At 39.8% G+C, this 26,230-nt stretch overlaps 1 protein-coding gene across 4 annotated transcripts in view; it reads left to right on the top strand.

The window, feature by feature from the left end:
* PDLIM5 (PDZ and LIM domain 5) overlaps window positions 1-26,230 on the top strand; it is a 127,510-nt gene that overhangs the window by 95,110 nt on the left and 6,170 nt on the right. For all 4 annotated transcript variants that reach the window (XM_082314928.1, XM_082314927.1, XM_082314926.1 and 1 more), the window contains 4 exons: window positions 5,982-6,166; window positions 18,729-18,903; window positions 24,578-24,758; window positions 25,760-25,880. In XM_082314928.1, coding sequence (XP_082171054.1) covers window positions 5,982-6,166; window positions 18,729-18,903; window positions 24,578-24,758; window positions 25,760-25,880 — 662 coding nt within the window. The remainder of the gene's footprint in view (window positions 1-5,981; window positions 6,167-18,728; window positions 18,904-24,577; window positions 24,759-25,759; window positions 25,881-26,230) is intronic.

Raw genomic sequence — 26,230 nt, 5'->3', positions numbered from 1 at the left:
AGAATGGGCATTGACATAGCTTTTGCTTTATCTACCTGACACTGTGCCACATACAATTACTTGAAAAGAAGATAGTCTGGCCTTGTCAGATAAACACTGGTGTTGACTCTGACAGAATACTTATTCTGAAAGATGCTCTGAATTGTTTCTGTGTAGAGCGCTGCTTATGGAAGGGTTACGTATGCCCTCACTGTAACTGGATATGGAAATACCTCCACCCACACGACTTTCTCTGCTCTTTCTTTTTATTATTTTATTTTGCATTTTCTTCTGTCTTGCAAGTTATTGGAACACTGCCAGGTTAACACAAAATGTAAACACAGTTTTAAAAAGCTGACTGAGACCATGGGTTTGCAGTAGGGGTGGGAACAAGGTCAGCACTGAGTATTTTTTGTCTTCTGTTTCTTTATTGTTACACCAGAAAGCCCTTGTAAGAAGGCATATATATTTCCTCTGTTCATGGGGTTTTGTCACCATTCTCATACCTGGCTTTTTCTGGTGTTTTATATATGTCTTCAGCTAACGTGTATTTTGATAGTGGACAAAATACATCATGTGATGTGTACGACTTAAATAACGTAGCTTAAAACAAGAAATTGAGGTCTGAGATTCAAGTTTAATCTCAGCTGTGCTAATACTTTGCTGTAAAGCTTTGGAGAAGCATCTACGTAACAGTTTACTTGGCCTTAGGGTAGACAAATCATTCTTTCCTTACTTCAAAGTTGCAGAGTTTCTTTAATATAAATGTTTCAAAAAGCTTGTATTAAAAATTTCTTTTTTTTTTTTGTCTTGAGTGCCTATGTCAAGCACTGTATGTATATTTTAGAAGCCATTTATTCAGGTTTCTGCAGTGTGCTCGATGCCTTCTTGGGGTTAACAGGCAACCAACAGGCAGCAATGTGTAATGCAAGGGAAGTCTTATTTTTTTTGTTAAACTCTTTTGGTTTTAGAAGCCATGAAGCAGAATCAAGGCTATCATATTCCACTTCGTTGTGCCAGAAACCAAGAAGAGTGATTTTTTTTTTTTTTTTTTTTTTGTCTTTAAAGATTTATTGTTCTTAAGGGAAAATAACCTCACAGAATTCCTAGCCGTCTGAAGAAAGCATTTACAGTGTGTCTCTTAGATACTACATGACCTCTCCTGTCAGCAAGCTTTCTCAGATCACAGGGGACTTGTTCCTGACTCATGCAGTTGTTCTGGACAACAAGTGGGAGTTAAAATATCATTTGTAATCCAGAGAACTATTAGGAAAATACTGATGTACCAGACTGAAGCTCGGGGCTCAAGTGGTGATGTTTACGGATGGATAACCTGGTATCTTGGGCTTGCATGAGGAAAAAGTTCACCCAGACCTCTTGAATCTGCTTGGGAAAGTCTGAGAGACTTGGCCCTTGTTACCATTTTAGCGGTGTTAGAAGTTACATGACGACAAGCTGTATTTCATTTTCAGTTAGGACCATAGCTTCTCCTTTGGCTAATAACAACATGACACACTGTTGTCTTCTCTAAAGTGTGTGTGAAGAAATTCTAGGCAGCATTATGTAGGAATTTCCATGGAAGGATGGAGGGAGGTTTAGGCATCTGTAGCCCCAGACCATGTGTTTTTCTTCTCTTGAACTTGGGGGGGAGGGGATGTCAAAACCTCTACATACATTCAGAAGGATTTCCCAGTGCAAATTTCTTAAAATTCCTCTGAAATGTGTTCAGCCTTGTCTTGATGCACCTGATTTTGGGAAAGAAGGGGGTGTGGTATGGATGCAAATATCCCAGAGCAGTCTCTGCAAAACTGGTGCTCATTTCATGTGTGACCTGGACCCGCTTCCTCCCCTGCAGGTTCCTTGCCCATCACCCCTCTGTAGCATCCAAGAAGCTCTCAATACCACGTTCAGCAATGGGACAGTCATCTGGCAAATGTCTTTTTCTCCCTGTCTTCCCACCAAAAAACAGGGTGTAATACAGTGTTTGGTATTTGGGGAGGAATAGCAGAGGAATGATGACTTGCTTTGCAGTCTATTTTGCGTGTTTCCACAGTGCTTTTGTTGATCAGGATGGGGTAAGTCTGAGGAGACTGTTGTGAGCTCTGGATAAAGTTTATGCTGGCTCTTTTGTGTCCCCAGGTCTCAGACTGGTGCCCCAGAAAGTTCTTTCTTTTCCATACATGCCCTTACTCTGATAGAATAGGGCTGAACTGTGCAGTAGGAGTTGCTCTTCATGGAAATTCAGGAGAGTATGTCATGTACAAGCTATCATATGTCAAAGACAGAGAGGGGTCTTCGGCTTGCTTCTTTGATGAACTTTTTTCTTGGGCTGTTTTTGCAATCTGTTTCCCTTGCAACTTACTTCCAGGATTATTTTGATTAATCTTCCCCTGACTTATTAAACACATTGTGGGTTTTCAGGACACAAGACTGAGTCAGTCAGGCTCGCATTCCACCATTCCTTCATTCTTGCAGTGTCAAAACCACTTGTCCAAAGCTTGACAAGAGTATTCGCATCTTGCAAGCAACATCGTCTTTCTTAAAATGGATGTGACTCTTAGTTGAATTAGTTTTTATCACAGTAAACTTTCATTTTTGCTCTAAGTATTCATCAGGTGGAGGAGGGATCATTTAAGAGTTATGAAACAGAGTTAAAAGGTTAAAACTACAGTTAGAAGGTAGGCTTGTCATTAATAACAGTACAAGTGTTTTGACATCGAAATGTGCTTGACCTGAACCTGACCTATGAGTGTCATCTGGGAAGTCTGAGAAAGCTACTTATGCAGAAATTGGTAAATATGTAAGGTTTGTCATTCCTCCTTCAGTTTTCTAGAGATGACCCTGAAAAGCAGATGGGAGCGCTCTTCCGTAACCTATTCATTTTCTTGAATTTTTTTTATATATTTTTATCTCTTGAAACCATGTATTTTCTAGGTAATGAATCTTGGGTCATCATAGTACAATATCATAGTGAGTTACAAAATACTAGCAGGGCTAATTCTGGGTATTGTACAGCCACTTTGTAGAAGGTAAGTGTGCTTCTGAAAAGATGCATAACTATATTTATAAAGATGGATAAAAATAATTGGAGTTTGAGTGTTTCTCAGTGTAGAAGAACTTAAAGTAAAATGTCGAGGAATTAATTTGGAAGCATGAATTTGAAGAAGTTTAGCTCTTAAAAGGTTGATCATCTCCAGGGTGCAGCACTTCTTTGAAAGTGAGACAAAGATGGATCTATCTTTCTCTCTGCAGAGAACGCCGCACGTGCGCTCCCAGGCAACTCTGTGATTAGAGGCTGTAATTCAGGAAAACCGGTGTGTGCACCATTTCCTGCAGCTCACCATAGGTGGGCAATATCACACTGGAGAGACCTGGCAAGCTGCAGTAGCAGCCTGCCTGTTAAATTAACAGGCTGTAGTGCTGGCTTGAGTTTATTCGACTCTTGCTTGAAAGAATCAGGCGCAAAGTACAAAGGGTGTCCAGCACCTGTCAGAAGTTTCGCCAACACAATTCCCTCTGTCAGAGTGATGACTTCAAGCTTTTCCCTTGGGAAGCTTCTCTCTAGGATAGGCTCCTGGCACATAAACCACCAGAGGTAGTCAAAAATCACAGGTGCTTTTATAGCTGGATTTATCTTTGTCTTTTAGTTTGGGGTCATTAGAATTCACCTTTTCAGTCTTCATTTCCTAAATGAAAGCCTAAATGTCTCCAATAATCTGTTGCTTCAGGAACTAGAATGCCATGTCATGCACAAGCCTCAGCATTAAACCACCAAAATGGCAATGGTGGAAGTACAAATTGGCATTACAACTAGCCTTGTGGCTAGTGTCAGTGTACTTCCTCGCCTTTACCTACTGTAAGGCTGCAGTTTGCCAGCAGCACACGTTAGCCATTTCTACATTTTTCTATCCTCCTTCTGCTGGAAGGATACCCTTTTTGGCAGTGGATGCAAGCATCCATTTTTGCTTGTTAAGTAGCCTCTTCTGTGTAAAGACAGCTGCTGACTCAGCAGGATTTTCTTATTTATGACAGATGATTTATATGATTTATGATTTATATGTTTCAGACAAAGGCAGTAAAGAGGTGCTAGACTTGAAAAGTGATTTGACAAGTGGTGATGAGTCTTTTGGATGGAGAAGGAGGAAACTTTCTTTTTTTTAGGGCCAACAGTGTTTTGATCAATTCTTAAAGTTGTGATGGGGCTCTGGCCTGGAGCGGGTTTGATGGATTACATGTCAAATGTGCTCACTGTATGGAAGGAGATTTCTGTGACACTAAAGTTGCAGACACACATCTTTTTCATAGTGAAAGCCAGTCCTAAACTACCTTGTCTTCAGCTACTGAGCCTGCTACTTAATGTCAGAAGATGTCTTCCTATCCTTTTTCTTTCAGTCTGCAACAGTGCTTTTATGCAGTATATCTCCGCTGCCTCAAAATCTGTTGTTAAAAAGATTTGTATCCTAAGCCTTTAAGGAGTCTTACGTGTACCTTAAATGCCTCCATTTGCCCTGTACAAACGTCTTTAAACATCTTCGAACATTTGAACATAACAGAACGTAAGGTCTCACTTTGTGCTTCACTGGGCTTGTGCATGCTGCATATAGCAAATCCATCAGTGTCAGTTCGGCACAGCTATCGCTGTTATCAAAAGCCTACAAATGCAATACCTGTTACTCATTAAACTGAGCATTCAGATATATTCTCTAAACTGTGAATCTTTTTTTATCCCTTACTTAGAAAAAGATTCTAAATACATCAATTATTAACCCTGTAAATCTAGAGACAAAAAAATCAAGGTTATGAACTTGCATTTTGGCCTCAAGGTGTGTTCAAGTTCTTGCATGTTGTATGGACAAGGCAATATTGTGTGTGCAATACTTGTAACGTAGAAATAGCTCAAAGATTTTTACTTTACGAACTTGGCACAATCTATAATTCTGTGAATGACCCTGGTGAAATACGCACGATGCACGTGTGCTGTAAATTTGTTTTTCTTCAATAGAGGAAAGAACACAAGGCTTCTAATGTGTTAACTGATGGGTTTCCAGATTGCACAAAATATGTATTTGGAATTGTTTTGGCTGTATTTCTCAATGCTGTTGAGTTCATTTCCTGGTTTTGTGATCCTCTTAAGTTTGCAAATGACCGTCACAATTACTTCTCTACTTTGAAGGTTTTTAATGAAAATACTTGTTTTCAGCTTCCCAAAGGCAGATATCTATTATACAAATACTGTTACTCTGCATAAATATTTTGTTATGATAACTTTCTCATTCTTGAACAGCCTCTGGAAATGAGAAATACGAAATTTTCTTGCTGGCAGTGTAATTAGTGGCTACTTACAGTCTACGTGAATTGTGATTAAGTGCAGTTTTCATCACGTGTGTTTTTAAATAGCTAAAAGAGTTCTGCTAACCCTTAAAATATAAAAGCAGCTGTAACCTGCTCTAAAGAGGCAATATAAAATATTGTGCATGTTGTTTAATGAATAGAGAAACTTATAGCTCTTTTAAAATACTTAATCGTTTGGGGGAGCAGTGGCCCATAGAAGAAAATTGCATATAATTAAGTCACTTCTAGATTGATGGTTTTTATTAAGATCTACAAGAATAAACTGACTATATGAGTATTTGTCTACTCTCCAAGAGAAAAAAAAGTATTGAAAAAGTCTGGGAGTGTAGCAAATCTACAGTAAGGGTTCTGCTTTAACCTGTATCATGCCAACACTTAATTATTTTAAATGAAAATTGTGAAGGGATTTAGTTGTCTATATTGACTTCTGGCAGAAATTACTCAAGTGTCCAGTTATTAAAAAACAGCTTGAAAATATAACTTCCACAGAATTGTCTTGGGGTGATCACCCCAGCATCGGTGATGAGAGAGTGGTGGGTGCTGCTCTGTTGCACCAGGGTGCAGGGATGTCGCTCCACATCTCCGTTTCGCTAACGCTCTTGTTCTAGCAAGAAAGGCATTTTATTTTTTCCTCCCTCATTTCTGAACAGTGATTCCCTGGAGGCTACCCAGCCTGCTGCTTTTACGGCCACCTCGGCAAGGAGCATGCCTGCCCGCCAAGAAAACGCTGACGTGAGACCTGCTCCCGCCAGCACCACATCTGCTGCAGCCCTCAAGCCAGTGGGACCCCCGGGTGCTGCCAAGTACTCGGGCTGGCAGCCTGCAAACCAAGCAGGTAACTCAGTGAGGCTTTTTCTTTTTTGCTTAAAGACCTTTGGATAGCCCAGGGAAGTGTACTTCACCGTGGGTGTAAAAACAACAGCCTTCAAATGGCTATTTGTGTGTTTTGAGTACAGGACAGTTTGTTTAGAAAAGAGAAGAAGAAAAACAGCTTTAGCAGTTTTAGTAAACCAGTAGCTCTTTGTAAGTAGCCTCACAGATGTAACTGGTTTCACAAACAAGCAAAATCAGATGTCTCTGACCTCTATTAAAAGCCTATATACTGGTCAAATATATATATACACCTCACAGTTTCCACTTGGCACTTCCCATGTGACTGTAAATTCAACAGAGCATATTCCATGCCATTTCAGGGGTGGGAATATCAACAGACACATGTTTTCCAAGTGATCTTTTTGATCTTTTCTGAAGTTGATGCCAATTAAAAAAAAAAAAAAAAAGGAGAAAAACGACTAAAATGTTAGAGTGATTATGTATTTGGCATTTGTAGGTTTAATTTGACCCGGGTGCCAGAGTATTGCATAGGTTTGTGATACAGAGATTTGTTTAAAGGTGGGGTCTTGCAAGGACAATTTAAATAGCTGTTACCTTTGAATGTAGTTTGGTGATTCTTACCCCTTTAAACCAGCACTAAAATGTCTTATGTCTGGGAAGCGTGCCATTTTCTTTATGGATGCTCCTATGTTATAACCATATCTGTATTAAGAAATGCCATATGTGTAATTGTGTACTTACATTTTTGTAATATTACATACAGTAATTTTGGGTGATCGTTTAATGTAACTTGTTTCTTAAATTGAATCAGTCTTTGGTGCTGAACTAAACTTGAGCAGTAATTTCAAAGGATCTGAGAAATCTGTATTACTAATTAAGGTTTAACTTCAGGTTTTTCTTGAAAGAATGAGGTGAATTTTCTTGATTCTCCTTGTGACAGGATCTAACGTGCTAAATAGTGGGGGTTTTTTTAGTTCTACTGTTGAGGGTTTTCCCTCTTTAAAGGTATATCCAGTCCAGAAAAGGAACTACAGAGGCCCTGGCATAAAAATAAAGGTAAAACATATGGTGTTAATGCTGTAAGTTTTATAATGGCTTTGGCACATCTGGCTAAATTGCTGTTGTTCCTGGTAACAACTGTATGTATTTTGGTTTGGACTTGCAGTTCTGCTAGCAAGCCTCAAGATGGCAATACACTGTCATTTCTATACTTACCTGTCAAATATTGAGTATATTCTTATGGACAAGGTAAGGACTTATTTAAATTTAGATCAGTTTAATTCTAGCATTGTTTTACTTCTTTGAGTTAGCTATCATTAGAGGGAAAAAAAAACCCCAACTCTTTTTAAAGTTACATTTTTGGTAGCATCTGTACTTAAGACAAGCATTTGTGGGAATAGGATAATCCTGCATTTTTATAAGTGACTGATTGTGCTACGTGTTTGGCGTAACTCTTTTTCTGTCTCACCAAGTGATAAATTTATTTCACTTGCACAGAAACCACCTGTCAGCTTGGGGTTTCAGTAGTACCACACCCATTTTCAGTATGTTGGTAGGTGTTTCATTGCTAAATCCTAAGAGCGTGCTTTAGTATTAACATAAGTCTAATGCTTGAAATAGATTTTTTTTTTTTTTTTTTTTTTTTTTTTTTTTTTTTTATGATGGACACATGAAGGAGAAAGATTTATAAGGGTGAATTAAATTACACTTGATTCCATACTTCTCTGAAAATCTGTACCCATGCTCTGGATAATATGAAATTCCCTTTTTTTACATTAGAGGCACCAAATAGGTAGATGAGGGGTAAAGCCAGCCAGAGAATTTTTGGTTGTTATGTTCCAGAATAGCTTACAAAAAACTTCTGAAATTCATACTGATAGAGAAGCTGGTGGAAGGCGATGGTCATGAGAACGTGCTGCCTTGCTGTAGTGGCCTGGGATGCAGTACTTAACTCCCAAAGAAGCAAAGTCATCACCTTCCCAAAAAATATTGGTGGAGCCAGAAATAAAAACTGTAGGAGAGAGAGGCATTGAAAACTCAAAGTTTCCTAAAATGGGGAAGGGCAAAAATAAAAATACCCAAAGTTTTGCTGTACCTGAGGTTATTCAATAAGGCTGAAACCAGCAGTCTGACAGGTAAAACTGTTTCAATAGTTGAGCGTTTTGATAAAATTAGTCAGATGTTGAAGAAAAAGACTATAACCGTTTCAGGGCATGTTTGGACTTCAGTTGTTAATTCTGCTGTTTGTTTGCAGTCTGTGAACATAAAGTGTTCTTTAAAGTAAAATTGTCAGTGCTTCACAGGCCAAACAGAATTTGGCTTCGTAGATCGTAGGCCTGACAAAATTTTAAACAAACAAAAAAAACCCTTCCCTTTAAGCCTGATTGATTTCATAGTTGAAGTCTAGCTTAGAAAATAATTAGAAGGAAGACATAAGCTTATGTAAATGTGTATATCAGTAGGCTATTAATAGCAGAAACTAATTTGGTGTACAGTTTTGTAGCTCTAATAGCATTCACCCTTCTAATGAATACTGTATATAACACCAAGTAGTTTCCATAGCAAAACAGATATGTTGCAGGATTTTGTTTGTGTCTGAGGAAGCTGTAATCTGCTGTTTGATGGTGTGGCATGAATATTGCCAGTGATTTTATTTATTAAGATGTCTGACTACACAGATAAGTCATTTGGTCAGGCAGCATCTTTTAGTTTATAAGCTGGAGTCTCCCTTTCTTGGATAGACCACCAGAGAATACCTTTTTTTTTTTTTTTTTTTTTTTTTAAATTAAAAGTAGCATGGTTTCTTTTTTGAGTTTTGGTTTAGGGCTTTGGATTTTTTTGGTTGGTTGTTTTGTATGGTTTTTGGTTTTGGTTTTGGTTTTTTTCTTTTGAGATTGTGCAGAGATGCCTAAAGGTGTCGGAGGGTTTTTGTTGGAACTGAGGTATGGTCTCCATTGATGTCTAATTCACGACCTGGCAAGAAAAAGGTGTGGAGGAAAAAGATGGTCTATAACGAACGGCTGAGATAGTGAACCTGGAGATGCTTCAGGCACTGGCTTTCTCTGTACAGAAGTCAATCGTGATCCAAGTGATCTCACACTGATAGCACCCTTGGAGCTGAGCTATCCTTATCTGCTGTTGAAGGGCACTCACAGGGTACCCACAAACGCTACTACACTAGTCACCCACTGTGAAGGTAACGGTGGTTTTATTCCTCTCTGGAATAAAATCCTGATATTACAAGATTCCTCAGTGGTTTGGTAGAGGAAATGAGGGATGGCTGCCTCACGCTTACTTTTAAGGCATGGGTAAGAAGCTGGCTAAGCAGGATGAAAGCCTGGCTTGTCAAACAAATGCATGAAAAATTCTGATCTTTGGCGCATTGGGTGCACAAGGAGTTGAAGATGCAGGGCAGGTGGGGTGTGCACACAGGGCAGTGGTGGCATCTGCTGGCACAGAGGTTTCCAAATAACACATTTGCTATCAGCCTCTCTTGTCTGTATTGTTGATTTTCTTGGTTAATGACATAAGTCAAATTGTGGCTGTTACTGTATGTTAAGTGTGCAGTCTAGAATTTATAACAGTTCTCACTTCATTTTTGTTGAGCTATGATGTTCTGTTCAATGACCAAAGGAAGATGCTTTTTACAAGATTATATTAAATTTAAACAAAAATTGCCCACAACATCCTAGCTACGTCGCGGTGAGTTATGTTACTATGTGATAGCTAACTGTTACCCTACGCTTATGTAGCATTGCTCACCCCCAAGGAACCCCAAGGCATTTTACACAGTCCTGGTACCATGTGCAAGCACACAATGCACACACAGGAATGGCTTTCACCCACCACTGCCATGCAGTCACTTTTTGGGTGAAACGTAACAGCTGCTTGTCAGCACGCTGTAACACTCCACGGCATCTTGAAAGGGAGTGAATAGCACCGTGGCAAATTGAAACTGCTGGGACAATTTAAGAAAGTATAATTACCCAATAAATGCAGTTACACAAACTGGAGTTTGGCCAGGAGACGAACTGTTCTTGTGGAAAGCGCAGCAGGATCTGTGATGGTCAGAAGCAGTCAGGACTTCCAACGTTACATTTCTTGCATGAAATCGCCTCCTCTTTCCCAGTATCTTCAAAAGACTGTTGTCAGAGGGTGAGCTGCTGGCGCAGTGGGGACCAGTGAGCCTGGGCACCAGGCATAGCACTGCCAGCGCGGTGCCCTGCCTTCCCATGTAGGAGCTGGGCAGGCAGCATCCTGCCTCACTCGTGGGGGTCCAGCAGGATCGTGGGGGTCCTGTGGTGAGCTGGTACAGCTGGTGGCCAGAAAAGCTGGTTTGCTGCTTGGAGAGGAGGCTTTCATTGCAATCGATGACCTTACTTCCTCCTGGGCTTGGCAGTTGAGTACGAGGATGGGATGGGGAGGGTTTGCAATAGAAGTGTCCAAAGCTTGTAGTTTTAAGTGACCAGTTACCCGTGTGTGCCAATTTCCTTATTCCCAGGGTCTCTCTCAGCCTGATACCACTGGGATATATAATCCCCTTCCAGTAGAGCTGCTTGGGAATGTCAGCATATTCTGCAATACCCACAACTGTCAGTTGCCTAATCCTGAGCCAGCACATGTGTTAAGCACATGCTCCCTTCAGCAGAGGGAACACACTTGGAAGCTAACTGTAAGCATAGAAAAATTGCTCCCCAGGCAACTTTGTTTGAAAAATTCTGCTATTTCCTTGCAGTTGTTTCCATGTGTTTGGTAGACTTGCATTTGCCATCTCTGGAGTTATCCTTAGCGTGCTGTCTTACTGCATTTTTTTTTCCTATTTCCCATCCCCTCAATAACTTTAAAAGCAGAAGAAAATACAAGCCTCTCCTAGGTGTGATTTGACATCCTGTCCTGCATATACTGACAGTTTCGGTCTTTGTTTCCTTCCTTGTGACTTATTCTGTAGAGGTTTACTAAGGAAAACGGGGTAAAAATCCAGACCGTATCAGACTGGGGAGTTTGGCCATATGGTCAAACAGTATGAAGCTGGGGAGAGGGAAGGAGGGAGCCACCAAGATGTACTGTGCTATCGCAAAATGCTTGTCCTGCCAGTAAGGCCTTGCTCAAGATCCGTAAAGGGATGGGCTGTGGCACTTCCTGTCCTTGTCACCTTTGTTTTTCTGTGTTTCATTTGTAATTACCCCAGCCCCTATCTCAGTTCTGTTGACCTTACAGGCCACACTTACTGGGTACAATAAGTTGATGGCCCATCGGCTTTGGGGAATACTTTTGCATGGAAAAGGCAACTGAACGATTGTGTCAGCATCACTTTGTTCGTAAACTTCTGCAATTTTGTTTTTAGGGCCATCTCATCCCAATTTGTTGGCAGAACAGGAAATTAAAGGTAGGAGTAATTATTATAGGGGTTCAAGGGGCTACATGCCCATTGAGGACCATGGTCTGAACTTGGACAAGAAACTGGAGTAACACTGCAAGTTGTTAAGGCAAATTCTTATATTGTTGGTAAGGCCTCTGCTAGAAACAGTCCCAAAATATAAACAGTTCCAGTATTTTTCACTGAGGAAGATTGTTAAAGATTGCTCCTCCATGATGCAGTCAGCATTCATAAAAAGAGAAAGTCTTGTCCATAAAAGTGGTATGATTGACAGGTCAAAACACAAAAACTTCCTGATCCTTTTGTAGGGACTGTTATTAATTTTTCATCTAATCTAAATGATTATATCGTCATGTGACAGCAAACCACAAGAATTTATTCTTACAAGTTAAGTAATGTGAAGTCACTTAGCCAAGCAAAACCTATTGTGAAACCAGAGTAATTTATAAATGTCAACCTTTATTTGATGGTAGTATGAAATTGTAACTCCTGCAGACAGGGTGAAAAAATGAATGTTTCTAAAACTTGAATGTTTATATTTAAGAAGGGGCAGATCATAGTAATGATGCAGAAATGTGCCACCTACCTGTTGGAGGCAGAATGAGCTGGTGTACCTCACTACAGGATCTGCTGAACAGAAACTCAGCTTTCTGTTACAAACATGACCTTTGACAATTTTCCTGTGATTTGATGTTGCTAAATACATGTGCTATTGCACCAAGCTGTGCACTGAAGTTAATTGCATACATAAATCAGATAGATGCATGTTCCTTTCTCTAGTCATTTAAACAGAGGTGAAGAGATTATTTGTCTGTGGTTATTTCACACCCATCGAGTGGGAATATTCACTGAGTTGCAAAATTAGATGCTCATCATCTTTGATTTCTTAAAAAACAGCTAGCCTGTTGTCACGGACTGGCTCGCCAGATCAGTTCCCCTTCATTCGCTAGCGCCAGCTCAGAGCAGTGATGTGTCTTGTTCAGATGTACAGGTGTAGGACATCCAAGAATTATGCCTAATATTTGTTCAACAAATGAAAAGTCAATATTCCTCTGGTAAATGCATTCTTATCGTTATTCAACATTGAACATCAGCTCCATGAAACTGGCAGATAATCTGCGTGTGAGCGAGACTGGACAGTCATGCTCTCTGCAGGCATAGTCAAGCTGTCGAGGTCAAAAGAGGAGCTAAAAGCAAGGGAGGCAAAATGTTATTGGCAGAAAGCTACCAGATGGGTTTCTAAACTGTCACTCCAGAAAAATGAAACACAATTGTACAGGTCTTCACTTTCTCTTTCTCATCAAGGCACGTTTTCGGTCAAAGGGACGCCAGTTGTGCCAAATTTGTGACGGTATGTGATGTAACAAATCACAGGGAGGCAAGCTGAGCAAGCCAAAACCACCATACTCATTTTAGTTAAGATACTTTACAGCTAATTTAGCCAGAACCTTTCCAGTTGAAAGGCTGGTTGCTAACGCAGGAACTAGCCCCTCGAGTTGCAGGGGTTGTTGAAATTGGGCCGGGGTGGCACCTGTTGTGATTTTCCACGGGGCGCATACCAGCCTTCGGCGGCATTTAAAGACATGATAATGGTTTAATCCTTCCTGTTCCGCCTTTAATCAGCGGCCGGGGTTTAGCTCTGACTGCGCTTCCAAGACTCTGTAGGAAACAAAAGGAGAACTGCTGAACGCAGGAGTTTGGCGGGGGGGGGGGGTTGTGGTTTTGGGGTTTTTTTTCCCTCCCCTCTTACTTGTCCTGTAGCTTCCTCTGTTGAAATTGTGCGATTTCATGCAGGCCTGGGAGTGGATGGGGGGTTATATATGGCTAATATAAAGAGCTGACAGCAGAGATTTTCAGACACGTTGCTTCATCCGGCCATCTGTTTGGTTTGGAGGGAAGGAACAGGAAGATTTCTTACTGTACAGATATATTAAGAAAAGTCAGAAAATTGGATGTATGAAGCTTTATATTTTCCATTTATAATACAGTAGTTTGATAGCAGCGTATAAATCACTGAGTTAGAACACTTTAAAATGAAGTTCTGGCACTCCCACCGCTTAGAGTAGCATTGTTATTTATAGATATTACATGAAGTCTGATGTTATGTTTAAGTGAGCGTTAAACAGTTCAGGCTGTTGTATTGTTGCTAGTACGGGAGAACCTCTGTCAAAGTGACTTTGGCACCCCCGCGTATCCGCCTTTCTCCCTTTGTCTTCCAAACCTTTCGCCAGTGTTTGCAGTTATCCATGTGCTCAGCGATGGAACAACCTATTGTTAGTCTAACGAGGGCAAAGTCACACTGGGATTTTTGAAAAAGAAAAAAAGCCAGTTCTTTACCTTGCCTAAAACTTTGTTAAATATTAAACTAGCCATACCAAGGAGTTTAGTGAAAGCAAACACTGAGGGTTTGCTAAACTTAAACCTAATAAAGTAGAAAGTTAATAGTTGGGTACAGAGTGTTTTCTGTTTTAGAAAAGCCAGCAATGACAATACAGAAGTGCAAATCACCGGTGCTTTAGAAGGTTTAATTAAAGAGAGTGAAGGTGAAGTGAAGCCTGCAAAACTCTGACATTTGGCCGCAGAGATATTTTTGTGACTTGTGGAGAACCTGGACATCTCCAGCACTCACAATAGAGTAGCTGCTGATGAGGTGTATAATTCTTATAGATGAGAATTTCTTTTATTTATTTATTGTATTTGCTTATTCTAATTTATAATTCTTCAGAGCACCCACGAAAGTTGCTGCACCCTGTCCCGTTTCATGCAGCAAAGGTGGTGCCCAGAAAATACGTGGTGAGATTGTGTCATGGGGCAGCTGGAGTTGTTTCTTTTTCCCTCCCCACTCGGCCATCATGTGCAATTAAAACTGTTTGTGCACCTCGCCAGATCTCAGGTACCAGGGCACCTCCCCAGCACTCTTTGAGAACAGAGCTGCTGATGGGATCCAAAATCATATATATAAAATGTCAAAGCAAAGTATAAAGCAAAAACCACAGGAGGGCTCCAACTGGTTGCCAGGATTTGAGAGGTCTTTGCTTAAATTGAGTTTAATAATTTGTACCTACCTTGTTATTACTGCTGTGCCCTGGTAAAAGCCTCTCATTGCAAGGAAGAACACCTGCATAAGTTTTCAGGGCATGATGTTTTTCTTTACATCATGTGGTTATGTTTCAATCTGAAAGATTTTCAAGGGAATAGGGAAGAGAAAGAAGAGGAGAAGAATGCAGGAACTCTGAGAGTGTCCCCTTCCTCTCTGCTTGCAGGAAAAACATCTTGTGCAGCACAGGAGTTAACTTGCTTTTTAAGTAGAAGAGATGGTTAGGGAACATCAGTGTTCATTCTAAACAAGAAAACAGACCTAATATTTGAAATTCTGTAGCTACAAGAGGTCGAATATTGTTGGAAAAAATACTGAGAATTCATATAGATTTTAAGAAGGGAACTAATAATGTTGGTCTTTTGTTGTTGTTGTTGTTGTTGTTGTTGTTGTTTTAAAAAACACAAAACAAACAAACAAAAATACCACCACCACCAAAAAATGCTCTGTGGATTGCAGTGGAAGTAATGAACCTTTGCTAAAATTACTGGAGTGTTTAAGGCATGTTTCTGGCCTGGAAAGACACAAGCGGGCAATAAAAGCTGTCCTCAGGCTGGTGTTCAGATGGGAATGAGGAAGATAAAAGACTGAGGCAGATCAAGCGGTTAGAAAGAGAGAATGATCTATGGTGAAAAAAAAAAATCTAGTAGAACAACTGTAGAAGGTCCACAAGGAAACAAGTATAATAAATGTGGTGAAATAGCTATTACTGTACTTTACTGATGTATTTTCTTTAATAAGACTATGGATCTAAAGGCAATGGAAGCAGACTGACTTCTCTTCTTTAGGATGAAAAATCTGAACTGAAAGAAACTTGAGTCCACTTCAGAACAGGAATAGAGGGGAATAATACTGTGCAAGACCAACAAGGTCTTAATGTGAATACCAGCAAAGAGAAAAATACCCCTTGAGAGAATGCTGTGGGGACAAATTGTGAGAATGGGCAGGGAGCTTCCTGGCTTTACACTGGCACTGAGAGATGGAAGAAGAAAGCATTTAATAAAATGTTTTAAGGTCTTGCTTTTCAAGGATTTTTGAGCAGAAGGCAACATTTTCTGTCTTAGTTCTCAGCTGCTGATGGCATCTGCAGTCATCAATTAGATATTATTCCCATCATAGTAGACCAAATAGTGACATAAATTTACAAATGACAGGCAAAAAGCCTTTTAGAACTTAGGTTTTGTCCAGTATCCAAAAATATTCTGGCGAATATAGAAGTATCTGAAGGCTTAGGGCTTATTTGTTATTCCCCTTATTTGTTTGCATTGTAGCTGTGATACCATGGGAGTCCTGCATCTGCTGGAGATCTGGGCATTGAACTTGAGTTCACCGATTTCAGTGGAAGTGGAGTGGGTCCATTTGCCTTCGCTGGTCCTCAGCACTAAATGCCCAGCTTGTTTTTGCCTAGGCCACACCTCTTGCTTAACACAGTACTAATTTGTGTGGCTTATAGTATGGTTCGCTTAAAAGAGAATTTTTGTTTTAACATAGGGTCATTCATAGACCAAAGTTATTTCCCAGACTGATGGACTATCTCCTCCTCTCCTTTTTTTAGGGCTTTGAATAACTCAGAAATGACTGATTTGTCTAACAACTCTGAGAGAAAGTTTATGTAGACAAATCCTGCTCCTGACCAGTAGTAACTTTAAAGTTGGGTAGTGTTCAGAAAAGCGTCATTCATAAAACAGCATTAATGAAAGCTGTAATAAGACGAAAGAAAAGGGAATAATTGTGGTGTTTGTACTTTATTTTTTTCCCTTTAAGCAAGCAGAAGGACCTTTTTTTAACTACACAGTGCAAACAAGAGCTAGCTGATGTGTCTGAATGGGCTTTGGGATTCAGCAGATAACTCAAACAGAAATTAGCAATTTGATTTATGGCTAAAGCAGTCTTCAAGCAGATTTGGGTTTAGTGTGTATTTTTGTCTTCTCATGAAATGGGACCTGAAAATTAGAAGGCCATGTGTGATGACAGAGGAGGAAAGTGCTATTAATCAAAACCACTTTGTTCATGTCTTCAAAGCCTTTCTGCCACCTTTTCCATTTTTATCTGTTCCTATGTTTTTTATCTGTTCCTATGTTTTCAGTTTAGCAGGCGTTTATAATCTAAAATGAACTATAGTAGCAGAGTGACTTGTTCAAGATCAAGTGCTTTGATTCCTAAATACTTTCTACTCAGGAATGCTGAATGTTTCTAGAATCAAGATGTTACTTTTTCAAGATACTGCAGATTAATTAGTTATACATTAAATAAAATCAGTAGTCTTGTATTTAAAAAAAAAAAAAAACACAACAAAAAAACCTCGATGAACTGATATACTTTTTGCTACTTCAGATACTGAAAAGGATACAAAAATATGTCAGTCTTGAAATTACCCCATTCGAGAAAATTTGATGAACCAGCCAGTCAGCCAAAGAAAGATGTATGACTATATTGCTTCTTCATACAGCGAAAGAGTAAGCAAAAGTAGGTATAGAGCCCATATCAGTGGATTAATACCAAGCATAATTATAGTACAAAAGTATTGGTGTTAAAAAGGATTTCTTCTCCAGCTGTGTTGCCTTAGCCTACAAATATGCATGAATGGGGGGGGGGGGGTATTAACTAAACTTCACTGTATTGTTTTGATTAAATTGTGCAGTGTATGGCTATCTTACTTCTGTAAATAGCAAGGGACTGGCATTTCTGTTGAATTTTCTGTGTATTCACTGTCGCTTAAATTTATCTGCTGTGTGAATTAGTGTGCCACTTCCATTTGAGCAGGGAATGCAATGTTTTTACCTGAAAGGTATTTGCAGCTTTTCTGTAGGGTGGAGACTGATCAGTGTTACATTAGGTAATGATAAAAAATTTTTCATCTTTTCCCTGGAGGATGATATGAAAGATGGGAGAGGAAGACTAGCACAAAGATTAACAGCTCCACAAACTAGTTTTTTTTGCAAAGCTACATACCAATACCCTGACCTTGTGTTGGAGACCTGCATCATTGCAACAGAAGCGTCATCCTGCGCTGTCCGACGTCTCTGTCATTGCTCAGTTGTTTCTCTCTGAGCTTCCACTCAGATCTTAACTTCACATTTTGATTTACAAGGTTTAGTATGGCTACACTAAAGCCAGGACGCCAAGTAAACACTCACAGTTTCTCTTGCCTGTGGTTACAAACAAAAGGCTATGGAAATGTGGGGGGTTTTAGCATACTTGAAAAAGAAAAAGAATTCTGCACTTGACAGGAATAACTGCTCCCATAAACTTGTGTTGCCGTAGCTTGTACGTTACCAAGGTATATATATCAATAGAGGAGAAAGAAAAGCAGAGGACTGTTTGTTTCTTCATTACCCTTGGCAACAGTATCATCTGTGCCTTTCATTTTTGTAAATGCATTTTTCGTACTGTGTAAAAGCTTATGTCTATTCTGTGACTCTAAAAACCTGAGCACAAACGGGAGTGTGTGGATGTATACACTTCTGAAAGCGTCAGGTTTTTACTTCTGTGTCATAACTTTTATAAAGAGGATGTGAACATGGCCTTTGGAGTGCTTCAGATTGGCAGTATCTAGTGATCTAAACCAGTGTTTAAATTTTATTTAGAAATATGTTTTCCTTATACAGTACTGTATTTTAAGTTCCTGTATGTGTTGTATTGAATACGTACTCTTGTTTAATCTGTTAGTAATGACGTATGATCTATTGCGCTCGCTGTAAAATGTTTTGAGTAGGTATGTCATATTCTCCTGTCTCCGTTCATACACTGATATTCTTGGCTTCAGCGTTTGTATCTAAAGCAAAACAATGCCTTCACAGGTTGTATATTCTTTCGCCTAACTTCTTTAGTATGTTGAAATTTATCCGCTACTTCTACAAGTTAGCCAAAACCTTTCTGTGTTATTTCACAGACATTTCATAAAGCAGGTAGGCCTTACTTCGTCGGGAAGGAGGGGAAAATAAGTGCTTTTTAATTTGTTCCTTTAAATAGGCAGGTATACACTGGGCAAAGATGTTAGGCAAATGTTGCTGGTTGCTTGTATTTCAAAGTAGTTTACTTGGTACTGAAAGGATGGTCTTCTAAATGCTTTTGGCACTCTTTCTCCAGCTCCTGCCAGTGGATGGACATCAAACAGTACTAAACCACCTGGAACAACTGACCCAAGTGAAAAATTTGCGACACCACCTCAACTAAATGAGCAAGACACATTGGTTCAGAGGGCAGAGCATATTCCTGCGGGAAAGCGTACTCCCATGTGTGCGCACTGTAATCAAGTCATTAGGTTTGTATCTATTCATCCTGCAGGCTCTCTGACAGCAGGGCTTTGTTTTGCTTTCGTGGTTTTTGATTCCTTAGTCACAAATGGTTTAAGGCTCCATTTCAATAATGCAGAACACTATTTTCATGCATGGCTTATGTAACAAAACTGAGAATGAGAGTAACGATGGAGGAAAACATTGTGAACGGCTAACAGTCACAGCCTTACAACCTGTTTTACAGAGAACCAGAAAGCTGGGTGGAGTAGAAAGTAAAACCAAAGAAAAGCAAGCAAGTTAGTTTTCACTTATCACCCATTCCAATAAAATTGAGAAGATTAGCAAATTGGGAAACAATGAAAGCATATAGTCTTATACAGACTAACTTGTCACAAATGTTGATTTATAAACCAGAATTTCTAATTGAGAAGACAAATAGCAGGCTCCATCCATATAAGAAAAGGAAGAAATAGAGGCTTAACAATTACTAGGATTGGATTAATAATAATTTCCTGAATGTTAGATTTCAAGCTCTTTGGTAGGCTCTCTGGCCTTTGGGTATTATGGTAGCTAGTGTCCTTGACTTGGATGACATGGATATAAAAGATTAAGTGACATAAAAATGAGTTTGCCAAATGAGATTAAGTTAAATAAATTCTGCTGAGCCCCTAAGATATCCTATTGTTAGCCAGAATTTCATATGGAGGAAGAATTGAATCTGGGTTGCATTGTTCAGTCAGTGATTTCTGACAATTAGTCACAATTGCCTCATCCACTTTTTGTGTCAATGTGCAAATCATCCTGATTTTCATCTACCTTGCATTTTATTTCTTCCCTAAAATAGAGATTTCCTAGGATTATTGGAAGAAATGTATTCTTTTAAAATGTTTTCTCACTTGTTCAGTTGTTTGTGTTGTTGAACTACAAGGAGAAAGTAATGCATTGTAATATTTCTTTTTTTATTCATCTATGTCCCATGTTTTCAGTGAACAAAATAGGACAGCCTTCACTATGTTTCACCATGGTTAAAGAAAGAGACTTGTTTGATTAGAAAAGTGAGTTCTGAAAAATGAGGAGCCCTATGAGCTGTATAAGTGTAGTTCAGAATAATAGAAAATCAGCCTTTCTACTTTGGCATTTTACAGCCTCTTGAGCCCTGGCTTGGATTGTGCATCAGAAGGTGCAGCTAACTCAAGTCACTTGATCTCTAGAGATTAATTGAGTCTAGCTTGGTTACTTCCATTAGATTTCCGTTCTGATAGTTCACTACCAGTTCAGTTAACATCAGGTTAATTTTAGAGGACTTTTTGCTAACTGATCGGTGATGTTTTGGAGAATTTTTTCCTACTTCAATTGTATATGTCAAGGTAATAAAAATATATGATCTGAATCCCCTTGAAACAATAGAAAAAACTTATACAAATTCCCAAGATAGGTGTACATCTTTTTCTAATACAGATTTTTTTGCTTCATGGCAAAATGGATGATTACTATCAAAAAGGTCTACACACTTTTTGGATGAGATTCATCTGATTCATTGAACAGTTTGGCCCATATAATCTGACTTTTTTGTTCCCTGGGCAGTGGAGAGCTTTGGATTTGTGTCTAGTAAATAATATACAAGCAGCTATGCACCTTCCTTTTTGTTACCATCATTTCAGTTCAAAAATGAATACGAACATAGCAAATCCACTATATGCTGCACCTTTCATGAAAGAAACTTCAGCACCTTTTAAGGCACCTGTGGTTTAGCAGGGTTTGCTGATGCTCTGTGCCGTGGGGTCTCACAGCACAGTCTGTAGATCACTGCTGAGCAGCCAACCTCTCTTCTCAGCCCTTAAATCACTTGCTGCTTCTCCCTATTTTGATCGCCATTAAAAAGGGGATGAGCTGCCACCCTGTAAGTAGAGGAGTGTATTGGTCCATGGAGCAACCTTTGTGCCCTAGTGGCTGCATGAGGAGAAAATGTGGAGCCCTACTTGACAGTACTTAGGCTATTATCACCTATTGTAAGTGACACCTCTTCATGAATAGTAACTGATACCCAGCTCTAACTTCTTTGTAATTTGCTGGTGGTATTTAAATCCTTATATTTCTTCATATGTTAAGTGCCACCTCGATTATTAAAAGGAAGCATTGTTTCATTTGAGGATGAGTTGATGTGCGTTAATCAATGCCAAGTACGCCTAGTATTCACAGCATACAGTGGATCTGAAAGATTGCAATGGCATTTTGAATTCAAGTTTTAGCATAATTACAGTTCATGGCCTTAGTGGTAGCATTCCCTATGAAAAGGTAGGAGGAGGATCAAGTGACATTGCATTGTACATCTGTTTTGAAGCCAAAATGCGTTGTGGAGTTGGTTACTTTACACTCAGGCATAGAATAACCATGGCTGGTTGAGCCAAAAACATTTCTTAGAGACATCTTATAACTTTTTAATATATCTTTAATTATTCATACCATGATTGTCTGAAGATTCCAGTTCTTTCCAAAGCTTCATTAAGTAAGCTTTTCTTTCCATGTCTGAAAGAATCAAAGTTGCAGGCAAATTTAATTTCCCATGATCTACTTGCTGTGACGGTCTGACAAACTTTTGACATTTTCTGATGAAGACTTCTGGTTCCCAGGCAGTCTCACTGGGTGCCGCAGTGCAGAGCTGGCTCTCCCTTTGAAGCCCACATGTGTTTTCCCTGGATCTCCATTCAGAATGTACTCTTTGGCGTGTCCACTGGTGAATGATGATTTGGTTTTGTCACCTTTGCATACAGCTTTATTATTTTAAATGCACAAGGGAGAAAGTACAAATGGTGCTTCCCTTCAGCATCTCCTATGCAGAAATTATATATCGTGGCATTTTCAAGTGAGGAGAAAAAGAAACTTCCTAGAGTGTAGACTGCTGTATGGTTAACTGTAAAGTGATTAGCCCACTTAGCAGATGTGGAAGTCCTTTTGATCTCTCTACCACCAAATTTCAGTTCTGGCTTGCTATCATAATAAAAGCCACATGAGAAGCTAGATTATCCGCATACTAATACATCATGACCGTACTGATGAAGTTATATTTAGTTACAAGTGTAAAGATAGTGAAATTACACTTATATGCCTTGTACGTTATTTACTTCTCCTTCCAATTTGCCCCTATATTATTGCTACATGCAGGACCCAGATGTTTTAGGTGGCTACTAAATTTATGTACCTGGTGATCCTTTGGGACATAAGATTCTGTAAATACTGTTGTAAATACATCAGAATCTCTTTTTTTTAAAAATTAAAATAATGACGACTGTTTGCCTCCATCTGTGAGTTTGGTTCACGTGGTCTAGATGGTGATGCCAGAAATTTGTTCAGAAATGTGGCCCCCTTACTCAAATCGGGGCTTTAAACTCCCTTTCAAATGAATACAGCAAATAAATACCTTTCATTACTGGAAGCTATCATTTCGATCGCGAAAATATGCAGAGACCAGGAACACCTCCAAGTTCTGAATATCATGTTTTAGTGTATTTTACGTGTCAGGTGTTTGTTTTTTTTTTTCTTTCTTCCACACACTTTGGGGCAGCTTTTAAGTCTCTGGTATCATTAAGCTGCAGCATCAGCTTGACATGTTTAAACTACAGCCTGATTGAAAGTAAAATTGTATTTAGAAAGCGTTCTTCTGGACATATGTGCGCAGGGAGCCAGCCTGCTAATGGAACACCTCGGAGACATTGTGCAGGGCACGGCCACAGCTGTCTGGGGACTTTGGGAAAGAAACTCTGTAGATGCACTCTCGGGCTGTTCCCCATCCGTCTGGGTTCCTGCGCGCTGTCCTGAATGGCTAACCTCAACATGTCAGAGCTGTAAACTCTGGAGAGCTAAATGCAGCAGATGTTGTAAAAATTCCTTCCCCTCCCGTCACTAGCGTACTTTCTTTCCGTTGCAGAGCTAATCGAGCCTGTCGTTTCAGTGCAGATGGCCACAAACTCAATCCTACCTGGAGCCGGGAGAGCCTCTTCAGTGTCAGCCCTGTGTTAATGAATCTTTTAAATTAGCCTGTGCCAACACAGCGCCCTGAGAGCACTTTGTTGTACATAAGGGCTTGTACTGTTTGATCAGTACATAACTGAAAGGGCATTGATGTAAAAAGGTGCTTGTAGGGCGGCGGGAGGGTATCGGGTTAGGTCAGTGTTTGCACTGCTCAGGCATCCACTGGGAGAAAGGGGGCAGAGAGCTGCGCTTGACCCCGGCTCCCTCCTTAAAGGGCTATGAGCTGCTCTCCAGGAGCCCTTTTTCACTGCTTTCTTTCTGGTAATCAGAGGTGAATAGAAGAAACTGTTCCACGTGAAATATGTTCATCATCTCAGAAGATGTGTGAGTTGTTCTAAATCTGTTTGACTCCCTTATTTTTGACTTCTCATGCTGTTGAAATTACATAGCATCTCCGGAGAAAATGTAGAAGAGAAATGGAAATAGTTACCCCCTACTCTGAATGAAGTTGCCCTCTGTCCTCTGCCCGCTTCTATTCCCATCTTACAGTCAGTATAACCCTGGAAACAAATTTTAAGGTTTTTTTCCTTCTCTATTGCTGTTGCTTAGTTCATATGGGAAGCTTATCCTACACAAAAATGTTCTTGTAGCTTACTCGATTTAAAAAAAAAAATGTTTAGCAACAGGGTGGTGACACTAGTACCTTACACTTTTTTTGCAGTGAAGTATTAGATCAGAAAAATGTGATGCGTTACTGAAAGAATGGCATCTCTATTGGTACTGCAAAAACAGGAAATCTGGTGAGGGAGATGAACTTGAACCACACATTTCACCTGAAACCTAAATTCTGGAAGGTTGAGTGTTGGTGGGACCTAGGATGCACCTCATTAAATAAGTTCATTAAAGAAATTAGCATGCTGAATATGTTTTCAAGTGAATACAGGTACAATGGCATATGCCTGGAACTTATGAGTTACAAACTGAGAATTTTTTGTTCACTGAGAAATGGACAGTTTCATCTTGTCTATTAGTCTTGCTGCATTAGCCAGACAAATGCTATAAAAGCATCATTATTTTGTGTTTGCAGATAGTAGAGGAGGCTCTGTATTTAGAGAAATTTAGAGAAAATGGTTGTGTTTTAACTAACTTCTGTGGGGGGCAGGGGAAAACCCAAACAAGCCAACGAAAAAACCTCAAACAACTGGGATGGGCTACCTGTAACAAATTTGTTGGATAAGCACAGCGACTGAATTTTTGTCTCACAAGAAACTGGTGTTATCGGCTCTTAATGGTAAATCAAGTCTACTTGAACATTTGTGGCCTCGATACAAATGTGCGCTGGAAGAGAGTTGATTATATCACCGAGTCAAGTATCTCTTTGCAATAGATGGAAATAGTTGGGAACATAGGGAACATCCTTCTTCTTTTCCCTAGCAGCCACTTCAGCACTGTATTAAATGTACTTCTAAAATAAGATTTCTGAAATGCAGTGAAGCAAAGAGAAGTAGTATTTATTGTGGCCAGGTGTTTCTGGGAGATAGTTCAATGGGAATAAATCTAGTCAACACTTGACGCTTTCTTAGAGCCTGTAGGAGGCAAGAGGGATGGAGCAGTATAAGTTTGTGAACAGCGTAATAATGGCACAGAGGTATCGCAGGTTAAGCCTGTTAACAGCTTTTGCAGGAGCCAACCCAGGGGCATTTGCTGACAAAATCTCTTCTTTCTAACCAGAGGACCCTTCTTGGTGGCTTTGGGGAAGTCGTGGCATCCGGAGGAATTTAACTGTGCTCATTGCAAAACCTCGATGGCTTACATTGGATTTGTGGAAGAGAAAGGGGCACTGTATTGCGAGGTCTGCTATGAGAAATTCTTCGCCCCTGAGTGTTCAAAGTGCCAAAGGAAAATCCTTGGAGTAAGTGACCAGCAAGTGGCCTGTTTTTCAGTGGGACCAATAGCCACAGTGTTCCGTGCTTCTCTGCAATGAAGTTCCGTTTTATCTGGCCAAGTCTCATTCCTCCAGACATACTCTGACATACCTTTTCAGCTCCCATCATGTACAGAATATGTTTTTGGCTCTTCTAATGTTGAGCCTTTTCAGTCCCTTTGAGAAAAGGTGCTGTAGTCTCCTTGGCAATTCCAAGTTCAGCTCCTGTTTTCATTAAGCTGTTCTGTAGCTGTTGTGATTACTAAATTTTCTTGAGCAAAATGCTTTTAATTGGCAGCTTTTTACAAAATTGGGAAGAGGGAAGAAAAGTAAATAATCCTCCTTAACTAAGCTGAGTGCTGGGGAACATGCTGGTTGGCTAGGTGTGAGGTACTGAAATATTCCCAATGGTAATGTCGATAGAAAGACATGTTATCCTACTCGGCACTAATATTGCTGATTTGAGCCTGCCAGCTGATCCTCCACCACTTTCCTGCAATGTGTCTGGACTCTTGTGTAACTGGGGTCACACAGGGCTCTGGCAGCGCAATTCTCAAGTCATATTTGGCAGTGTAGCGTCTTCCAAAGCAACACAGAGCAGTCAGAATTTTCTATGTGATGTTTTCTAATTAACTATTCACAGACTTGAGGAGACATCGGAGATGCTGCTTTTCTTATTTCAGGGGACTGTTGTGGTTGAGATCCTAATTAATTTGGAAAAGCTGAACAAATGAGTTGTTAAATCTGTCCAACTCTACATTGAACCTTCCAAAAAATGAAAGGTTGCTTGTGACAAATAAGGAGATGTACCATAAATAAAGCACCTTATTAAGTTTAACATCAGCAGAAATTGTGTGCACAACCCATTTTCAAAGCAGCAGTAGGAAACAAAGTATTCTTGAAACGAATCAAGTGTGGAGGCATGGTCACCACAATCTAGTCATCACATCAAAATAATGTGTTAATAACACTTTTTCTAATCCCCACAGGAAGTAATAAATGCTTTGAAACAAACTTGGCACGTTTCCTGCTTCGTGTGTGTGGCCTGTCATAACCCCATCCGCAATAACGTCTTCCACTTAGAAGACGGCGATCCCTACTGTGAGACGGGTAAGAAGCAACACAACCAAAGTTTACTGCAGCTGTGTGGGGAAGCAGAGCTTAATAAGGTTGGAAAAAATAATAATTCCTTTTTCTCAAGCTTCACTTCAGACGATGTGTCCCAGCAAATTCATGTAACTTTGGTATGTCAATTCAAAGCAGCAACAAATGCTGCAGAGACTTTGAGTTTGCAGCAGGAGAAGCTGGTGAGAATTTCTTCATCAGTTTCAGCAGGAGCAGGCTTCTTGTCACTGGTTTTACTTGTTGTTCCTGTTAAGCCCTCAGCTGTAGGCATCAGTGATACAGCAAAGCATTAATTTTAAGGTGACTTTCTGGCTGGCTTTAAAGTAATCTGGAGT

Source organism: Platalea leucorodia (assembly GCF_965183815.1).
Source record: "Platalea leucorodia genome assembly, chromosome: 6".
In the NCBI taxonomy this organism is placed as follows: domain Eukaryota; kingdom Metazoa; phylum Chordata; class Aves; order Pelecaniformes; family Threskiornithidae; genus Platalea; species Platalea leucorodia.
Note: the sequence above shows the minus strand (reverse complement) of the source record. Positions and strands in the feature narration are given on the sequence as shown.